The 21173-nt window shown below is 42.4% G+C and overlaps 2 protein-coding genes across 5 annotated transcripts in view; one reads left to right on the plus strand and one right to left on the minus strand.

Annotated features, from left to right (window-relative positions):
• The window catches only part of LOC117268516 (caspase recruitment domain-containing protein 10), a 70125-nt gene that overhangs the window by 43586 nt on the left and 5366 nt on the right, over positions 1-21173 (minus strand). The window lies entirely within an intron of this gene.
• On the plus strand, positions 1873-20973 carry cdc42ep1b (CDC42 effector protein (Rho GTPase binding) 1b). 4 transcript variants are annotated; one of them, XM_033645067.2, is made up of 5 exons: positions 1873-2166; positions 10110-10633; positions 11229-11314; positions 13222-13772; positions 19554-20973. In XM_033645067.2, exons 4-5 carry the CDS (start codon positions 13319-13321, stop codon positions 20177-20179), a joined length of 1080 nt encoding a protein of 359 aa, XP_033500958.2. In that variant the 5' UTR covers positions 1873-2166; positions 10110-10633; positions 11229-11314; positions 13222-13318; the 3' UTR covers positions 20180-20973. The 4 variants fall into 4 exon arrangements, with proteins under 4 accessions (XP_033500958.2, XP_078017219.1, XP_033500957.2 ...); XM_033645066.2 differs by lacking the exon at positions 11229-11314 and having other exon boundaries at positions 1876-2166; XM_078161092.1 differs by lacking the exons at positions 1873-2166; positions 11229-11314 and adding an exon at positions 9600-9713.

Consider the following 21173-nt stretch of genomic DNA (forward strand, 5'->3'; position numbering starts at 1 on the left):
CGTATACCCACATTTAGCCCGCAGCACAAGCACACACTGACAGAGCAGTGTGGGAAGAGTCACAGTGGTTTATTATTGCAGCCTTCAGCCTACGATGAGAATGTGCTCAGTGTCTTTCCTCATCACATTGGCTCCTTTGATGGCCCCAAACCAACATGTTGTACTTTTGTTGTTCTTTTTTCTCTTGTGCTTTTTAAATTAGTGTATTTTGCATAGTTTGGCTCAAACTGAAAGTTTATATGATCTGCTATATGCCTGTTAAGAGTTATAGCCCCGTATGTTCCACAAACTAGAGCTAGGGTTAGCAGAAATCTGAATTCATCAGACCACAAATGAGACAAGAATTAGCTGCTAGCCACACCACGGTCCCTCCGCCTCACTCCCCACCGCTTCCCCAGGAGGAGAGTGGGCAGCAGCTCGGGAGACAGGCCTTTGGTCAGTGGCTGAAGTGGCTCAAATTTGGCCGGCACAAACCCCCCAGTGCCTGGTGTCACAGTGGGCTGGTAACCAGAGGCAAACTGGGTCTAACCTGTGTAATGGCAGCAACAGAAAGTTTGGTGATCTGGCGGGGAGTCAGGGCTGTCCGGTCCCCTGGAGCTGGGGTTTGAGCTGGCTGGGTTGCTGAGGCCGCTGACTGGGGGTCAGTTGCTGGAGCTGCTCCCTGCTCTCCTCCCAACGAGGGAGCTGTCACGGTGGGGAGTGAGTTTGGGGATACACTGTTTGAGGCTCTGGCTAACGTTAGCTACATAAACATGAACTTTAAGCTACAGCTGTGAGCCTATAGCTCCAGTCAGCAGAAGGCAATATTGTCTCTCCATCTCTAAAACGCTTTGCTGATACTGACACTACTCTCTTTTAGGGTGCTTTCACATCTGCCCTGTTTGGTACAGTTCAACTGAACTCAAGTTCACTCGCCCCCTAAATGCAGTTCGTTTGGGCAGGTGTGAACACAGCAATTGCACTCAGGTGTGCACCAAAACAACCAGACTGAGACCTTCTTGAAGAGGTGGTCTCAGTCCAGTTACAAACGAACTCTGGTGCAGTTCGTTTGTGGTGAGAACGTGTTCTAACCTGGATCTGAATCACATGACACATTGTTTGGGTTAAACACGAGCATGTTACAGTCCTGGAGGATTATTAATGTGCACCTCCTCCTGTACTGCCTTAATATGCACATTCAGCACATCCAATGCATCAAAACATTGTTTTCTAGTTGGAGCCGCGCCTCGTTTTCAAACTGTATGGTTTGACTAAAATGAACAATGACAGCAATATAGTACACGATGAGCAGCGCTAAAATCAACCTGCGTAGTTGTCCCTCCATTGTGACATTAGAAAGTGTCACATTTATCTTGCAAGTGTACTCTTCTTCAACGTTTGCTTTACTTCCTGGATTTTTCCCACATGGAAATTCTGACCAATCAAGAGCAGCTTTCTCACACAAGGCATTTGATCTGGTCCGCTTGTAAATGCTGCCGTGAGAACACGAACCAACTCTATGCAATTATACAACTCTGTAACAAAATGAGTCCCTGATTCAGACCAAAGCAAGACAACTCTAGGTCTGAAAGCATCCTTAGAATCTCTTTCTGATAAGTCTGTCTTGCTTTTTTGGGCTGCTCTGTTGCTGTCAATGCTGAAATAGTAACTCTCTCTGCAGGATTCTCTGCCAATGAATCAGGCTTTCATAAAGGGACGTGCATTTTTCTCAGTCCACTTGAACTACAATATGTTAAATGGTATTTTTGCCTAGTGACGCCAAAATGAAATTGCCTACTGCAGCTTTAACTTCAGTCGACAGTCAGTTCTGTCCAGTAAAAGACGCGCCACACATACAGTACACACTGAAGGCAGCCTCTTCACCCATTCTCTCTGAGTGATTGGGTTAGGGCTTCATTCAACATCCGTTATTATTCAGTCTTTCTGGAGTCCACCCACCTCCTCCTCCTCCACCACCTCCTCCTCCTCCTCCTCCTCCTCTCCATCTCTTTCCACTCCACTTGACAGCAGCAGCACAGAGCCGCTGCACCGCTGCGCTGCACTGATGCAAAGTTCACGTCCAAGCGGAAACATACGGTGCAGACCGCAAACCGAGGAGGATGACAGAGAACAGACGTGGTGAAGTCGTGTCATTGTGAAGGGACTGCGCTCTAACTGTATTTAAAGGTAAGAGTTTTCTGAAAAGATGAGTTTGTAAATCACTTTGTTTGACGTATATCGCGCAACGTGTACTTGTAACAGCGAATGGGCATGTGAAATAAACACCAAGATCTATTTATAGTAAATTACTACACAGCCAGCATTTGACCCAGTCTCCTTGGCTTTCTATAAAATAACTCTCGAGCGCATTTTCTGTGCGTAAAAGAAAAGCGCAGTGGAAGCAGCCACGGACGCAAATGTTACTTCACCTTAGATCTCTCATAAAAAGACACTATAAACTTTTGCACACTTATCCCCACGTGGGCACATCACGGTGCAGTTAGTTGGTTAACAAGTGAGATCATGTTTCTCTTGGGCATTTAAATGATTCAGACAAAATAATCAACGCAAGGAAGGACGTCATCACAGCTATAATCACTGAAAAACTTGCCTGAGTGCAAGTTAGCAGCACAGCACTTGTCAATTTAAAATAACTACAGACAGCTACCAGAGCTCCAGAGGGGCCAAATAACCTATGTGTGGATTGCAGGTGCATCATTATTCAGTAAAAATGTAAAAATGTTCATTAAAAACAGTATATAGGAAACAAACAATACAATTAACTTTCCCAAATGCTGCCATGTGGCATTCAATACAATCCACCCTTGTGTCAGTGTTTGCAATCATGAGACAAGTTACTTTCATGAGTGCTTACACTATGTCACACTCTACCCTCTGTACATCCTCTTTTGCAGCATTACTTCCCATTAGTTTAGTGGCAATTTGTTTTCATATTTTAATAATATGAACTGTACACCCTGTACTATATGTCAAATGCCTTCAAACTGTCAGTAACATGATCTGCGGCTTGGCTCTGATGAAGGTGGCGAGACTGTGTTTGATGAAAACAATCAGAATCAATTGGTCACTGCTCCACTAGTGGAACCACAGAGCAACTGTCTCAGGGTTGTGCCAGATCTCAGATCAGTGCACTGGCAGCCTGTCAGGGAGGTGGCGTCATGGTTAGAGAGACATTCAACCATCCAAACATCTGGACACTCCCTCTGTCTGTCCTTGCAGCAGCATTGGGTCAGTCAACCCAAGTGCCAGGAGAAATGTTGGCTTTGTACATTTCTGCAAACCACGGCTACGTTTGCACATATAAACCATTTCAGCGTCTCTTAAGTGACACAGTATATGAGCTGTCTTTGTCACTGGGATGTAGAGGGGATGGTGAAAGGTGTGACACCTAAGTGAGACACCTGCACAGTTGCAGACCACTGCAGACAAACAAATAACAAAATTGGTTGCTGTTTTAGTTAGTCGATACAGTGTTTCCAACAGGGATAGTGCCATGGAAAGTTTTTGTTTTTTATGTAGACATTGCTACATATCCTGCTGGAATAGTGCCACAAAAATTGGTTGTTTCAACAGAGATATCACTGCGCTACCTGCCAGAAAAATGCAGTGAAAAGCGGTTGTTTTTTAGGGAGACATCGCTATTTGCTGCCGGAATATTGCCACGAAAAGTGGTTGTTTTTTATGGAGACATCACTGTGTTTTCTGCCGGAATAGTTGCAAAAAAAAGCAACTGTTTTTAAAAGAGACATTGCTGCATTTCCTGCTGGGTTAGTGCCACAAATAGGGGTTGTTCTTTACAGAGACAAGGCTGTGTTTCCTGCTGGAATAGTGCCACAAAAAGCGATTGTTTTTTACAGAGACATTGCTGCGTTTCCTGCCAGGATTGTGCCACAAAAGCAGGTATTGAAAGCCAAAACATGATATTTTCCTAATTATAACCAAGTGTCTTTGTGTTTAAACCTCACCACACCTTTTTGTTAAAATGTATGAAACTGAAAATTCCAAAGTATCTGTTATATTATAATGTACAAAAGTAATTATTCATTTATTTGGTTGCCATGGAGTCCACCCTGCTGCACATCACTTACACAGACTTTTAAAACAAGACTTAGATTGAGCATTCCTGTAAACGGCCACTTTAGCTGCACCTCTCTGTTTATGTTTGCTAGGTGGAAGTTTGGAGAGGCAACATTTCCTTATACTCTTTGTTCAGCATGGCTATTGAAATGCAATGAGATGTGTTTGCACTTCACTGCCATTTGGCCTAATTTCCCCTGTGTTCTGTTGACAAAAGCCCCATACATAAAAACAAGAATTCATGAAACTAGTGAATGATGGCAAGGGTTAAATTTGACCATGAAGACTGATTTGGTTGCTTAACCTACTGTTATTTTGTATGTTTTCTGTGTGCTGTAAAAGAAGTCATAAAACTAGCTGGAGAGGTCAAATGTGCATGAATTCTTTATCAAATGCTTCTTCATGTGAATTATTTTGTTTACTCAGTAGTGCATTAAGGAAAGTGTGAGAGGGAGTGAACAGGAAGTTCATGTATAAGTCACAGTATCCGTGTTTAGTCACCAGACAACGTCATGAACCCATGTTATCACATCCAGATATCATGCATCTCAATCAGAAATCATTATTGCAGTCCAGCCCAGTCGCCAGAAAAGATATTGGCATGGTACGTTCCTGCAAACCATTGATATGTTACATTTGTACATTTCATATGTAGTGGATATGTTGAAACTTGATGTTTCTTATGTTTTAATTTTCAATCTTACGTTGTGACAGTGTTGTGGTTAATGTGTGGTTACATTTAGGCACAAAAACCACTTGGTTATGATCATGTTTTGGCCTAAAATACCCACTTCTGACATCACAAACACCGGTGGAAATGTCACAATGTGTTATTAAATAATAGCCACTTTGTCGCCACCTACACTGCTGGAAATGTCATGATGCATTGCTAAAAACAAACTTAATTCTGTCGCCACAAACACCATTGGAAATGTGATAATGTGTCATTAAAAAATATCCGCTTATATCGCCACAAACACTGCTGGAAATGTCATGACGTGTTGTCAAAAATACTTACGTGTGTCATCACAGACACAGCTGGAAATGTCACTAAACAAAATGGCTGGTCTTAAAAAGTGGTTTAAGAACTTGCCTAGGTCCCACGCCACCCACCATCCCCTCCCCATCATGATGGGGAACTCGGCTCATATACATGTAATCTGAACTACATCACTTTACAAACATGGATATAATATGTATGAAACATACAAATGTAACGTGTCCATGGTTTGCAGAAACGTACAATGACAACATTTTCTTCTGGCGACTGTGCAGTCAGATAACATACAGAGAAAGAAACTTGACTGCTGTGCATAGACACACACACACACACACACACACACACACACAAACACACACTATAAGGACTTGGCAGTTTTGGGAGTGTATTGCCACGTTGCAGCAGTAGATCCTTGTAAACTGAGTGCATGTTGTATTTTTGAGCCATGCGTAATGGTCAGGCTGTTCTGACCTCAACCACAGTTTGCTGGTTCAGTGCTGTAAAAGGACCATGGCCTCCAGTCCAGTGGAGGAAGTAACCTCAGAGCTGACCCACTGCGACACAGCCCTGTGTGTGTGAGTGTGAGTGTAAGTCCAAGTCCATGTACAATCACACAGATGTATTTCTCTCTGAGCCACTATGATTGAATGCTCCCTTAAATGTCATCAGAGCCCAGTTCTGCAATTTGTGGCTCTGTGGTACCAGATGTTTGACGAACACATTAAATCTGCTTGCAACGAGGAGAGTGTCAGAGACATGTTTGACAGAGCGTGTGTGTGTGTGTGTGTGTGTGTGTGTGTGTGTGTTAGGGAAAAACAGAGAGATAAAAGACAGCAAGATAGATTGAAGGAATAGCTGAAAATAGAAGTCTGGTAAAAAAAAAAAAATCATATAAAGACATGAGGTAAAAATGTGTTTCTCATCAGCTTCCTCGGATCCTTTATTTGATGGCCATAATAGATGGCGTCCGGTGTGCTCTCCCCATTGCAAGCTGTTCCCGTTGCAGTTACCAACCCCTTCGTCTGTCTCTGCAATCAGTCAGGCAGCTTACACAAAAAACAGGCTTGTTTATGAACGTCTGCAGGTACAATTTGCAGACAAATAACATGCTTAGCAGATCTAAATCGCTTTCTGTGTGTTTCTAATGAGGCCAAGTTCCTGAAGTTCCCAAAGTGAATTTCTGTGCTGGTGTAACACTTTACATGAAGAGATCTTAGCTGAGCTGCATTTATTGCTCACAAAGTCATAAAGGAGGAGGAAAACCATATACAATGCTGATATGAGGCTACAAGAAATTGGCAGCTATAAAAGCAGGAGAGAACATGTTAATTACATCATGAAAAGCTGCTAATTAAAGGTCCCATATTGTAAAAAGTCCGATTATATGTCTTTTTTTTATTATGAAGCCGGTGTAGATGCTATATAAATATTGTGAAAGTAACCAAACGCTCAATCCACAAAGAAATGTACACAGTCTGTATTCAGAAACTGTGCCTTTAAATGAGCCCTCAGGATTTCAGTGAAGTTGTGATGTCACAACAGTGCTATTTAAAGACAGAAACTGCCACTTCAGTGTCTTTACAGGCTTTTTCCCGCTGCAAATATGGTGCAGAGAAGCCAGGGGCGTGGATGTGGAGGACCCGGAAACACTGACCAATCAGAAACCCTTTTCACACACACGAGATCGCGCAATAGGGCTGCTACAAAGTCCCGTCGTTACGCCGCCTTTGCTTTTTCATACAGACAAAACAAGAATGTGCAGAACGTACATACTGGTTGGCCGTTGGATGAAGTCTTTGCAGAGTGTTCATGTGCAACTTTTCTGGCCAAGACACAGCGGTGTGAGGTGACGCAGCAGATTGCTTTCGTCGCTGCTAGTTCTCTGAAGTTGGTTTGCGGTGTGGGCCTTAAAAGGGGCCAGAGGAGACTTGGCTTTTGTGGGAGGGGGGCTTAAAGAAACAGGCAGTACAATGGAGTGCTTCAGGCAGAGGGTGAACACAGGTATATTCAGGCGGTGGGAGACGGTGCATGGCAGTGGACCCCCTCCCCAGTATGAGAGAGGCATGTCATGGTCTAGTAGAAATCACAAATACAAATATGAACCTGAAAATGAGCACAATATGGGATCTTTAAGCATCAGATGACAGAAATGCAAAATAAAGGACAGAAGGAAAAAAGAGTCTCCTTGGGCATTTAGGGGTGGAAACTGCATACAGAGGCATTCATCAGTCTGTGAACTATTATTTCTGATATGATATGATTTGATTTTTTTTATGGTGTTGACGCTGAGAGTGGATTTGTCTCTCTTGCTAATGTTTATCTGCCTCTCACCTTCTCGTGCCCCACACACCCTAATCACTCCCTTAAGATAAATGTTACTGAGCCGAAGGATCAGAAGCGGTCAGGCAGCAGCTAAAATCCATCCTACCTCCCCTTCCTCCTCTTTATGATTGCCCACTAAATTAAATTATTGTTTCTGTCACACCCACGGTTTGATCATATCCTCCATCCTTACTTATTTCTAGGTTACAGACAGTTCATGCTCCCTGTGATGGCCACCCCTGAACACTTGTCCTGTCGAAAAACTGGGATTAGTTAAAGATTTAAGGATGGTAATCTGAGCCCAGGCCAGTGCCCAGTAAGAGTGGCACCATCACCTAGCTCAAGTTCTTATGTCACAGGTCCAGATTGGCCTGGCAGGAGCCTCGGAGAGTAACTCCTGCGACACTAATCCAGCACTGGCGAGGTCACGTGTTTGGAGCTTACCGGTGCTCACTTTGCCCTGGAGTCATGCCTTCAGTAGACAGGAATCAGGCTCTCAGGGTGTATCCAGGAAAAACAGACACACAGGGCCTTTAGAGGAAACTTTTCTATCTCCGGAGAAGTTGATCTATGGTATAAATGTTGTGTATAAATCTGTTACTGTAGATAGACCTGGCTTCTTTGCAACTTAGTGTGGTTTAACATGTGCAGACAGGGGCACTTGTTTTTATGTCACAATGAATTTAAAAATTGAACGTGAAAAAAATTGCAAGGATTACCTCTAACGAAAATAACACATTTGGAACATCTACCCAACCATACTTTAAAATATACTGCAAATAACTGATCATTAAATGTATAGTCTGTAAAATGTCAAAAAACACTGAATAAATGTTTGTCATTAAAAGGTGATGTCTTCAAATAATATTTTCTGTCAAACCAGTGGTCCAAAACCAGATGATAAAAATCAGAGAAAAGTTACGGAGCCCCTAAAGTCCTAAAATAAGATACAAATTATTATCTCATGCTGCACACAAACTGAAAAATATCACCTTTCGGAACTTAAGAGGCTGTAAAAATTCGAAAAAGTTTGGCATTTGTGCTCCATAAATTTTACTGAAATTGATTAAAAAAAATTCAGATTTTCTGTAGACCGACTAACCTCTTAATCACGGTAGTGCTAAAATATTAATAATTGTAAACTGTATAACTGTAGAAAAATCTTTTTCGCTCAGGAGATAATCATGGAAGTGCTTGTAGTTAAAGGAGCAGTGTGAAAGATTTTAGGGGGATTTAAAGGCTGCAGACTGCAACCAGCTGAGACTTCTCCCGGTTAGAATCCCTTCAGTGTTCATTGTTCAGAGGGTTTTACCAGGAGCCGAATTATCCACAGAGGTCTCTTCCTCTCCAAAACAAACAGACCAGGTGATTTAAAATGGTAAAACCACTGAATAAAGCAGTTTCCCATTACAAATCAACATTTCTCTTACACTGTTTGGCATATCACAGATGGTCTGCTAGCCTAGCACCTGCTAATCTGTGCACATTTTTTTCACTTATAACTTAAAGGGCTACTTTGGTATTTTTCAACCTGGACCCTTTTTTTCATGTTTTTGTGTCCAAGTGACTAATGGCTACAACAGTTTTCGAAATTGGTCCAGTATTGAGCGAGACTGCTGCAGCTGGCAGCAGTGAAACAGGCTGCAATGTAACCAGTTGGGGCAACTGTGCATCATCAATGTACGTCCACTAGAAGTGCTTGTTGTTGTGACAGGCTCAGATTGTTATTATAAGTGTCTGACAACATTATGGAAATGATCCCTACAGAGGTAGACCTTTTTGTTAAAGGGTAAGATCCTTTTTGTTTAACCAGAAACAGGCCCAACATTGTCAACACCAAACCCAGCAGACTCCATTTAAATAAACAGCAATTTTATCACCATAAAACACACTTAATTTAAAGTCAACAAAAACTAAAAAAATCTTACAAAAGCCATCTTGGATCTTGGAACGTCTTTCCAGTCTTTCAACAATCACTGACTTTGGTTTGGTTTAAATAAACCCTTAACACACTAAGTTAGATATGAAAATATTCTGACTCTATACATAATTAAATTACTGTCTATTTAAATGGAGTCTTATGGGTTTTGTGGTGGCGATTTCAGGGTCAAACAAACAGGATCTTACTCTTTAACATAAAAGTCTATCTCTGTAGGGGGTGGCTGACGTGAAATGCAAAAACATGAATGACTCTATCTACAGACAGTGTTTGGTTTGGCTGTTCTGGGCTACTGTAGAAACATGGCGGTGCAACATGGCGATCTCCTTGGACTAGGACCCGCTCCCTATATAGATATGAATGGCTCATTCTAAGGTAATGAAAACACAATTCTTATTTTCAGGTGATTATACACTGAAGAAAATATTATATTATATTCCATTTCTGCCAGTATATCCCCTAAATTTTCCACACGGGACCTTAAAATAAATAATCATATGAGTCAGCCTTAGAAAACACACTAAAGACTCTTCAAAGCTCCCGTTGTACTCAGGTTTTATTTATCAAGTTCAGCCCCTGAAGAAATTCTTGAGGACCTGCTGACTCCTCAGGCAACGAGAGAGAGAGGGAGAGAATAACATTCCCAGCATCCCTCAATCCAAAGTTTTATTTTCCTGACACATTTATGTGCACTTGAATGCTCCGTCTCCAGTCTTTGGTCTAGTGTGTAACTCACATCTCTCTCCTTTTTCTCTCTGTCCGTTCTCCTAGCTGGCCTAAAGTGAACGGAATGAAAACACAGAACCCCCCCCACCTGGAAACCACCGGGGAACTAAGTGGATTGAAGAAGGCAGAGAGCGAGTGAGGGAGTCAGAGAGGGAGGGAAGACAGAAGGGATTAGCAGCTAATCCAGCGCATGGACAATCCTGGATGAGCCGTATTTTTTCTTCCAGGATGATGCAAACAAAACAGTCGCTGGATTAAGGCACTTTACTTTATTGCCCCTTTTGAGAAAGCCTCTTTTTTGCCTCAGCTCTGATTGTGCTGCTCAAAGGTCTGACATCTTGGGTGCAGAGGGGCCAGGAGGACAGAGAACAAAGTAATGGGGTGACAGGATGTCCCATGGACAGCGTGGCGCTACACATGGATAAACCTCTTTAGTGGGAGACGGTGCATGGCAGTGGACCCCCTCCCCAGTCTCTTTGCTTTGACTTTGACGAAGACAACTGCATGAGACGCACAAGGTCTTCTCAAAAGTTGAGCTCTACTGAAGATGGAAAAAGGAGTCACTGCCCGTAAGATTCAGATTGGAAATACTGCTGTGTTTTTTTCTTTAAAAGTGCAAGATTACAGAAAATTACTGAAGGTTTCTGTGGGTAAAAAAAAAGAGGGCAGGAGGATGTAGATCATTATCACTAATCAGTTAATTTTCCAATTAATGTGCTTGGGTTTTATTCACTGCTTGGGTGGGATGCTGCAGTAAATACATAAACCCAGGGACTAATCCTTGTAGGCTAACCTGAAACCTTAATAATAGTGAGAAGTGAAGACACAGTCTGGCCTATTGAGAGTTATTTATAAATTTGTGTGTTGGTGTAACATACAGTCCAGTTTAGTTTTGTTTTTGAAATTTCCATCTGCTTCTTAAAAACTTCTTTTACTAGGTTCACCAAGTAAAAGACACATTTAGAATACTTTGGTTTTACAGCGAATTCCTGGTGAGGTGATCCTCTTAGTGTTGCAGGCAAAATGTATGTTTAGACTGACTACAGGACAGTTCTCCAAATATAAAAAGATTTAAAATTAAGTAAACATCAGTCTATTTCTTTACTTTTCTCACACAAACCAGCTGAGTTGTTTGGCTGAAATCATGTCTCTGTATATTTGCAGTTGCGGCCGGACCTTGTTTTTCTTAACTGTCATTCGCTGAACCAGATCTGAACAAGAGTCCAAACTCTCCGACCACATAAGCTGTGGTAAGCAGAGGAAACGAAGTGCGGCCTTGTAATTCATCGTCTTTGTTATTTTGTCATAACTGAAAGCTGTTGTTGTGCAGGAGTAGTGAGCTGAGTGTTTGGTCATGTGCAGTACAAGCAGGGCAGGGGAGGTGAACCAGGTAAATGTTTGGGGCCCCCTCCAAAAAAATTGGGATAAAGGGGTCCTGGATGACCGCTCTTATTGGCAGATTTTCAGTGACATCTATAAACCCCTGGTGACATGACAGTGAGGCTGTGGTGACTGTAGCAGAGACTATGAAGGTGACCCAAGACAAGACAAATGGAGAAATATCTGGCTGCTGAGTCTCTCCTGAGTTAGGGTGAGCATTTACAAGCAGACCAGATCAAATGTCTTGTGTGAGAAAGCTGCTCTTGATTGGTCAGAATTTCCAAGTGGGAAAAATCCAGGAAGTAAAGCAAACGTTGAAGAAGAGTACACTTGCAAGACAAATGTGACACTTTCTAATGTCACAATGGAGGGAACAACTACGCAGGTTGATTTTAGCGCTGCTCATCGTGGACTATATTGCTGTCATTGTTCATTTTAGTCAAACCACACAGTTTGAAAACGAGGCGCGGCTCCAACTAGAAAACAATGTTTTGATGCTGTAGCTGTGCTGCGTTCCGTCTCCGTCACAGCTGCGGCGCTCCAGAGCCCTCCGCAACAGATACGCAGGACTTCTATTTTTGCCGGACGCTGGAGGACAACGCTGCAATTCAGCACAGAGCAAATTGTGCGGGGCAGGAAGTTGTGCACAGAAACAAAATAAAACATCCGGTTAATTTTCAAAATAAAATACACAGTGTTCACAATGGATCATATTTCCCTGCACTACACCTTGAAAAATCATAATGGGCAGAGGCAGGCCTGAAGTCAATAGGTCAGAGGTTTTCAGACGTCATTTCACCCCGTTGACACCATGGACGAGGAGATGTTAATCATGGAGGTGCACCGAGATGTCTTCCTACTACTCCTCTGGTTTTGTGGTTCTGTTTATAGAAACTACATCTTGTTATATCGTGCGATTATGCGTGAATCCGCGAGATCTCGCGGGTCCTCGTGACTCCCCCTGTCCGGCAGAGCTGTACCACTCCGGACAGCAAACGCAGCCAGTGGGTGTTGACGGACGGTGGAGCACTCAGTGGATAACCAGCGCTGCCGTTCCGCAACGGACACGCATCCAGCGCAATTCCAGCGTCAACGCTGATGCCGAAACAGCTTGACTCTTTCATTAAACCCATGAATGAGCAACATTATACAGTTGTCCCTGTCACAGTGTGTGTGATTCTGTCACAGGCGCAGAAGACAGAAACTGTTTGCACATTTTCCGATGAAAAGTAATGCACCCAGATTTGTACATATCCCCATATTTTGAAAGGCTACGATCACATAACCAGTGCGATGACGGGAGTAAACAAGGAAGCAGTCCTGAACAGTTTTGTAAGGAGGCAGGTTGGGGTGGTGGATGGGTCACAAAAAGGCGATGGCGGAAATTTAAATTAAAGTCCAGATTTAGAATTCAAAAAACCTTTCTTTAATTTCTGGTCATTTTGTGTGATCAGAATGCGTTTTTATGAGCCTAAAGGGTGTAGGCCGATGAGGAGGGCGGCTCTCTTTGCCAGGAGTTGCTCAGAGTCAAGGATCACTACTGCATACTGTGTATGAGACGAGGAGAGAGAGTGAAGAGAAATTGACTCAGTATACATACTGGCATCTCTCAGTGTAGGGAAACCGTAGGCCGACGGTAGATGAATAGTTGGCTCTGGCCGTGTGGAGAATGGATTATACACACATTCTCTGCTGACTGAACAACCACATATTTGTGTTTCCTGTTCTCACTGTCTTGGCATTTAAGTGTTTTTTTCTCTCTCTGTTTTTTTTACAGTGGACCCTGAACTGGGATTTAAAATTGACTGACATGTAATCAGAGCTCACACGCTGTCATTCACATTAAAGGGAAATTATACAACTTTTCTGCTGCCATGAGTCTGGGAAAACTGCCAGGGATTAAGGGCCTTGTATCGGGCTCTCAAGGGAAACGTCGTTTCAAGAGCGAACTCTCTGTGGACATGATCAGCCCGCCGCTGGGTGACTTCAGACATACTATGCATGTGGGCCGTGGCGGAGACGTGTTTGGTGATACTTCCTTCCTTAGCAACTATGGGGGCATCAGGGAGCCAGGAAGTCCGGACTCGTCAAACAGCTCCAAGACAACCGGGTTCTTCACCCGCACCTTTCGGCATGTGCGGAAGAACTCTGGGCCTCGACCGCGAGGGGGCTCCCGTGACCTGTCATCCCCGCCACCTGACATCTCACCCATCATCAAGAACGCTATCTCCCTTCCGCAGCTGAACATAGACTCCCCCAATGGGTGCCTACAGAGGGTGCTGTTCTCCAGCTCCATCAGCACGACAGATGACTCCCTCTGCTCATATGGTGAGATAACACAGATAATTACTGCATGGGACATGGTTTACGTAACTCATCTAAACTGGACAATCATGGTCTCGGAAAAGTAATGTCTATTGAGTGGATGATAGACTGCTGCAAGAATGAGTCCTAAAACCCCCAAAAATTAGTTATCATTTTTAGACTTCCGTTTCCCTCGTCTCAAAGTCAGTGGGTTTTTTGAATGTTTTTTGATTAGATGCCTAAAATAAGATCTGTGGTTAACACAAGCTAAAGAGACTTTCATGTTCTGTTCTATGACATTTGTTTGTGGTTGCAAACAAATGGCTAAAACACGTATTTAGTTTTTTTCCTTCGGTTTAGACAACAAAGTACATGGTTAGGATTAGTAAAACACTCATCCACCTTTTGCCCACCCCAGACTTTCTTGCTCTTAATACTACGGTAGTTGCCAGTGGTGTCCGAAATAGCCGCTGCCTGGTGCGTATCATACCACTGCAAAGAGTGTCTCTGGGTGTCTCTGTGAGTCGGAGTCTGACGCCAACATCCACTCACAAAGCAGTGGTATTTAACCAGGGTGTCTACAGGTCAGTTAAATTATTTTTTCTTAATATAAGCCTTAAAAAGTCGGAAGGTCCAGGGTTCGAATCCCACTGGGGTTGACATCAGCAAAGGCATGCGTTCGTCCGCCGAATCAAACAGGATCAGATTAATCTGAGCCAAGTCCTCAACGAGGGTGTGTCTCAATCCCGTCGTAGACGGGTGGCTCCAGACGTAAAAGCGGATTCATAAAGCCTTAAAAAGTCTTAAATTGTCTCAAATTCAGATTCGATGAGTCTTAAATATTTTCGGTCACATTACTGTGAAAATTTCTCCAGCCTGACAGACCCAATGACAAAGAATTGCAATAATAAATAGCATTTATGACAGCCATGAGATTTTGTTTTCTTTTTACATTAATCACATCAAACTTAAACTCACCCAATTGTTTACTGTGTATTGTAATTTTTTATATTTCATATAAGGTGGCATTAAAAAGGTCTTAAAAAGTTAATTTGCTTACATCGGTAGACACCCTGTTAACGAATTTGGTTGTTGACGGTGGTGTCAGAAATAGCTGCTGCCCGTTGCGTATCATTTTGTAGCAAAAGGTGCCTCTGCATCTGTATCTAATGTGAAATGTCAAGATCCTGGTGAAGGCACATGGTCAGAATATTTTCTTTTTTGTTGTCGTCTTTAGGTTACAGGAAACTTGGAGGCAATATACATAATGATAGTGGGATAGTGGTAGATGAGCACTGCATTAGTCACCTTAAATTAGGAAAAAAAATCCCCAAACTGGCAGTGCACTAGGATATATCATTACAGTTAAAGTTCTCACTATTCACTCTCCAGCAGACCAAACAGCATAAAGAGCTGCTGAGCTGACTGGGTGCAAACAGCACTATAAATGTCAGTGAACACACAAACAGAGAGGGTGAGGTTGCCCTCTTTTCAACATCACTCTCACATTCCTCCAGCAAAAAGACTGGCTTCTTCTGAGTCATCTGGAATCACCTAGGTAACACCTGTACACAATTAGGTCCATAAACACAAACACACACACAGCTGGTTTGGGAGAAAGAAAGAAACAGACATTTTCCTGTCATCTCTATGTGCATGTGTCACTGCCTGAGTGCACAGCATACACACACCATTCATTATATCTGCTAACCAATCAGAGCTTATCAGGCAGCAGTGTGCAGAGCCTGGACTGGAAATCCCCTCTCCTTCTCCAGATTCCTTACCCAATTCAGAAGGAATTTGCCCAAACTGCGTGATGTGGAGCCGGCATAGAGAGTTAGTGATCTGAAGGATGATTGGGGCTTTTTTTTGGGTTTCTCTGTTAGTTCATGTCATTATTTCCATCCATCTTTTCATATTCTCTCAGCTCTTATTTACATTATTCTGTTTAAAATGTTGTCATCATCCACTGCTTTACAACTCTTTTGCAATGCTTACAATTGAGATTATTATAGTGGAGGGTTGGGCAATATTAAAATTCCCCTGCTGACGGTACTGCTTTAAGAAAAACAATGGTATACGAAATTATCATCCCCCCCTAAAAAAAAAGTTAAAGAGAGAGATGCACATAGAAAGTGAAGTGTCCACAAAGTGGCCATAATGTATAGGCAGTAAGCGCTATTTTCCAGAGAGATCAGATCAATCAACTGGTGAGGTATCCAATAACACATTTATCAACACTAATGTATGGAATGAGGAAAACAGTGATATATGCCTACTGCCTTTATGAAATCGCGATGATTGAGGGTTGATCACTGTCAAAGGAGTCTGTGGCAGACGTATACTGTTGGATGGTGGGTTTCAGATGGGAGCAGAGATTTGTGGTGTTTCCATCTTTGGCCCCGACTTGTTTATTGCACATCTTACAGATCACTTCAGTCACATTCTCTGGCTCTCCTTTTTCAAATGGTTTATGCAGCTGTAAAATAAGGCCAACACGGAAGTGCCAAAAACGGCAGTTCTTGTTGAGGCTGGCTCCAGAAGCTAGTCAGTCTCCATACACTGCTATATCACTATAGCTTATTTCCCCCTCCATGACAACTGCATTGGGGGTGAATTGTTATATAATTCACCCCTTTAAATTTTATTAAGACTGAAAGATATGCAGGGTGAGCCGCTTTGAGTTAGTTCTACCTCTTGCGTCCTCATGGCGCCAGCCTCTCACCTAAATATAGTCACTGCAGGCTCCAAAAAAACCAAGATGGCGACGGCCGAAATGCCAAACTTGAGGCTTCAGAACAGGAGCCCACAAACCAATAGGTGATGTCACAGTAGCTACGTCCATTACCTGCCAATAACAATCATTTACTGTCTCTGTTACATGGCTACTGATCTCGTAGTCAAAACTTCACACTCGTGCCGCCCATGATCCTGTCTAGCTGGCTGTCCCATTTATACAGACATTGTTTGGCAGCATAGCAGTGCGATATTCCTGTCTTCAACAGGCAGCGTAAAAGGAGCTAGTGTCACTGGCAATGTGAACACAGTACATGGGTAATTATGTACAGTGTCAGACATATACTAGCATGTTGTTACTTATTTTTTTGATATGCTTCAACAATGGGATGAGGTGGAGAGAAAGCAAGAGAAAAAAAGATATAGCGCAAAATTCAGGCGTTGCATAACTGAATATGGTTCTGTTGTCTGGGACATGTCAGGACCATTATTGTGGCCAATCAATATTGTGTTGAATGATAATCTTGTCATATCGCCAAAACTAAAAAAAAAAATCATACTGCATAGAAAAACAAATTTTAAAAAAATGTAATATCTCACAGCGTCCTATCCAGGTCTTTGTCGTCGCAATTTAACCTGCAATTCAAGAGGTAAAACAGTGTTATCAGTCCAACACATTTAGCTTGAGTCTTTACTGGGCGCATGAGATACCATTGCAATTTATAGTTTCCAGTCACTTCACATTTGTTTGTCATCTGGCGTGTTATTCACCATTTCTATCCCCTCTCAGTGACATCAGACCACTCTACATCTCCTTCTGATTCCTACTGTCTGTCAGCTGGAACATTAAGTTTGTTCATGAGACAGAGACAGCTGTGGGTTACTCACTGTGAGATACTGCCATCCTGTGGTGAAGGAATTTAAATGCTAGACTTACAGTAGCTCAGTTTGTATTGAAGGCTTAATCAGTTGATAATAATGTCTCTGGCTGAAACAATCTGATTCAGTTAACATGCTGTCAAAATCCCTATTTTGAATAGTGTGATATTTACAGTCAAAGCTTCAGAATATGCAGCTCCAAACATGAGCGAAGGTTGTAGATTTACATTTTGAGGACTCTCAAGTCAATTCAGTCAACATAACTGGTTTCAGTGATGCTGTCCAGGTCAATGAATAACTTTCAAGTATCTCTGTGTAGCAGTAAAGAATTGAAGTATTAATCAGAGACAATAAAGAAAGTTTACTGGGATATGGGGACCTCAAATAAAATTATTTTGCATGTAGCTTGTATCTCAAAGAGAAACTTTATGAATGCTTACAGTCTTCAGTGTCTACTTTACTGTCAAAATCCCTAAAAAAGCACAATGTCAATTCTGTTTAGGTTGGATTTCACTTCAGAAGTTTGCACTTTGCAAAGTGGCTTCCAGCTAAAAATGTAGTAAAAACATAAACCCATTAAACATTGGTCGTAACATAATTACACTACAAACCTAACACTGTCCCCTGGCTGTCTAATCAACCTACATGTGCCTGTGGTTTCAAATTTGTTGGACAACCTAGAGGTACCTTTAAGAGTCACATGTCTGCAGCATCGTTTAAGTTCTGGAGAATAGAAAATATTTCACCCTCTCCTAGATGTGACATTATCAACTCATTGCTTTGCAGAAAGGCATACTGGATGCAGCCTCTTAACACAGTTGAGCCCTTTGGCCTGAATGAAGAACCAATTTTTCATATTTATTTAAATTTGTTACATGTGATGGATGCAGTACTAGCACTTTTTTACAACTCAGATGTGATGGTATTGCATCGCCTACTGACAATGGCAACTCCCACCCTTGGATCCACTATGTTATAGAGTTGTAAATCCTGCTTGACGTTTTATTCAATGTTGTAGGTTGACTACCAGCCCAGCTGCCAGAAGAAAATGTTGGCGTTGTATGTTTCTGCAAACCATGGATTTGTTACATTTGTACGTTTTATTTGTAGTATGTCGACGTTTCTAAGCGGACATAGTATGAGTTCATTTTGACTTTTGGAGGTGGAGGGGATGGATGATGGCATGACATCTAGGAGAGACAGCTGCCAAGCTGCAGACCACTGTTCAAGACCAACAAACCACTTGGCAGCCCTTTGCAGCATTTTCATCGGTGTTTGAGGCACCGAATTTGGGTGTTTTTAGCGGCACATTACAGAGTTTCCTATCAGCAGTGAATCAAAGTGTTTTTAGCAGTGCTTAATAGCATTTCCCATTGGGGTTTGTTGCACCAAATTCAGGGTGTTTTTAACAGCGCATCATTGTGATTCCCAGCCACATATGTGGCACCAAACCTGGGTCTTTTTTACTGACACATCACAGCATCTTGTTGCAGCATCACAGTTTTCCCAGTGGCATTTGTGGCACCAGACCTGGGTGTTTTTCACCGACACATTGTGTCGTTTTCCAGAGGCGTTTCAGCGAGCAAAGCTGAGCATTTTCTCTCACATATGGAGGCATTTGAGCCACTGGGTGTTTATCAACGACCCGTCCCTGCTTTTCCAGTGGATTTTGTGTCACTGAATGTGGGTGTTAAGCCAAAACATGATCTTTTCCTTATCATAACCAAGTGGTGGGTGTTCTGCAGCAAACGTGGGTGTTAAAAGCAGCACATTGTAGTGTTTCCCAAAGGTGTTTGTGACAGCAAATCTGGGCGTATTTCACCTGTCCCTGCCTTTCCAGCAGCTTCGGTGCTATATGTCACAGAAAATTATCGTTTCTTAACCATAACCAAGTGGTTTTGTCTGTAAACCTAATCACTGCTTCACATCAAAATAATGTACAAATGTATGCGGGGTTTACAGAAACAAACAATGCCTTCAGATAATTGGGTTGTGACTACATATATTTGCCTTTTGTCTTTGTCCATTTTGACTCTGATGACGACACAGTGGTGTTTAAATGTTAGTTTGTTTGCACAGTTAAAGGCTGCTCCAGTCTGTTTTTTGCCTTGTATGTTCACATTATGTTATGTCATAAGTTCAGATCATTTCAGTGAATGCAGTGTGTTTCCTTCTTCTGTCTGTTTGCAGGTCTGCAGTCTGGATTTGTCACTCTGCCCCGCTTCTCTCGCCTTGACAGACAGTTTCAAGATGGAGACGTCCGGAAAGGGTCTTTAACCGACAGCGGAGGCATCACACTGTCACGCTCAGACTCCCTCACCTCGTTCACTGTAGACCTCGGCCCTTCCCTTATGACTGAGGTACTGAGCTTGATTGACAACCCCAGCTGCCTTCAGATGTCCAATCACAGCCAGGCAGTAGATGAGGAAGAAGAAGAAGAGGACGACAGCTCTCTGGCAGAGACACCTGTGCAGAGCCCTTTGATGACTTCTCCCAACCCTTCCATGGGAAGCGGGTCATTCAGCAGTAACATGAACAACAGGGGGCACTCTTGCAGCTCTAACTGGACAGAGCAAGAGGAGGAGAGGAGGTCACAGAGGACACCAGATGCATGTACTGGGTCTCCTCAGAGAGCGGAGCCTGCCATGGAGGCAGAGAGGTTTCAGAGGGCAGCTGACGTACTGTCTCGTCATTATGGTGGAGGGTCCTTCACAAGGGGATCAAGGACGAGCATCAACACCACCTCTCCTGCTTTTTCCCAAAGCCCCAAAACACCATATGCCTTTTCTGAAGAGGAGGAAGAGATCAAAGTCTAGATGTTGAAACTTGGAAAAAGAGTAAGGACTGCATCGATTAAATAAAACAAACAAACAAAAACTTCACATGACCTGAGTTCTGGATTCATTTCTGGTCAGAGAGGCTGAACTTGTCCATAGAAATATCCTTCCTCTTCTCACAGGGGACATCATTGATCAGCTACCATATCCTGGTGTTTATTCAGTGTCTGCAGGATGAATGTTTGATGATGATCTTGACTCTGGACCTTCCCCTTTCTGTGCACTACTATCTAAACTAATCTAAACATATAAGTCACTGAATGACTCTGACATCACAAAATGGATTCCTGTCAGGACAAACTCTTGATAATGTAATAATGACTTTTAGTTTTATTAGTAACAAAGATTAAAACCTGCATTAACTATACTTGTGACTGGAGACTACAGTGGAGCCCCATACATTTTGAATGGACTTTTTCTATTTTTTATTCACAGTATACATAATCACTTACTCCATAATCATGATGTTCAATGTCTTTACATAAATAAGGAAGTTCAGGGTCAAAGGTCTGAGGCGTCAAGCTGAATCTGAGGAACAGAGTTTTATAACAACTGTGATAAAACCTCTGTATATTGTGAATAAATTAACTGTTATCAGGAATAATGGTGTTAAAACTCAGTTAGTTGTACAATTACAGCTGATATTCCTCCCAGTGTCTATGAGATGACTGCATCTGTAACATCTATATAGGATTGTTTATCAAGCTTTTATCAGTATTAGTTTACGTTTTTCTAAAATGATATGGCTGATGTAATAAATGCTTGATTCAAAATGTCTGCTCTCTTTTTTAAACATTGTGAACTTACATCTAATTCCCTCAACAGCTGTTAAGCTGTATAAATGTTTTGGCACCATGTACCACTTGAGGTAAGTAATGCTCAGGTAATCATGAGGTAAAGATTGGGTCCACTGATACCCGGTTCCATTCCGGTTCCTGCACCTAATTTTGAAGCATTTAGAGCACTTCAACCA

The sequence above is a fragment of the Epinephelus lanceolatus genome, chromosome 18, assembly GCF_041903045.1.
Source record: "Epinephelus lanceolatus isolate andai-2023 chromosome 18, ASM4190304v1, whole genome shotgun sequence".
In the NCBI taxonomy this organism is placed as follows: Eukaryota; Metazoa; Chordata; class Actinopteri; order Perciformes; family Serranidae; genus Epinephelus; species Epinephelus lanceolatus.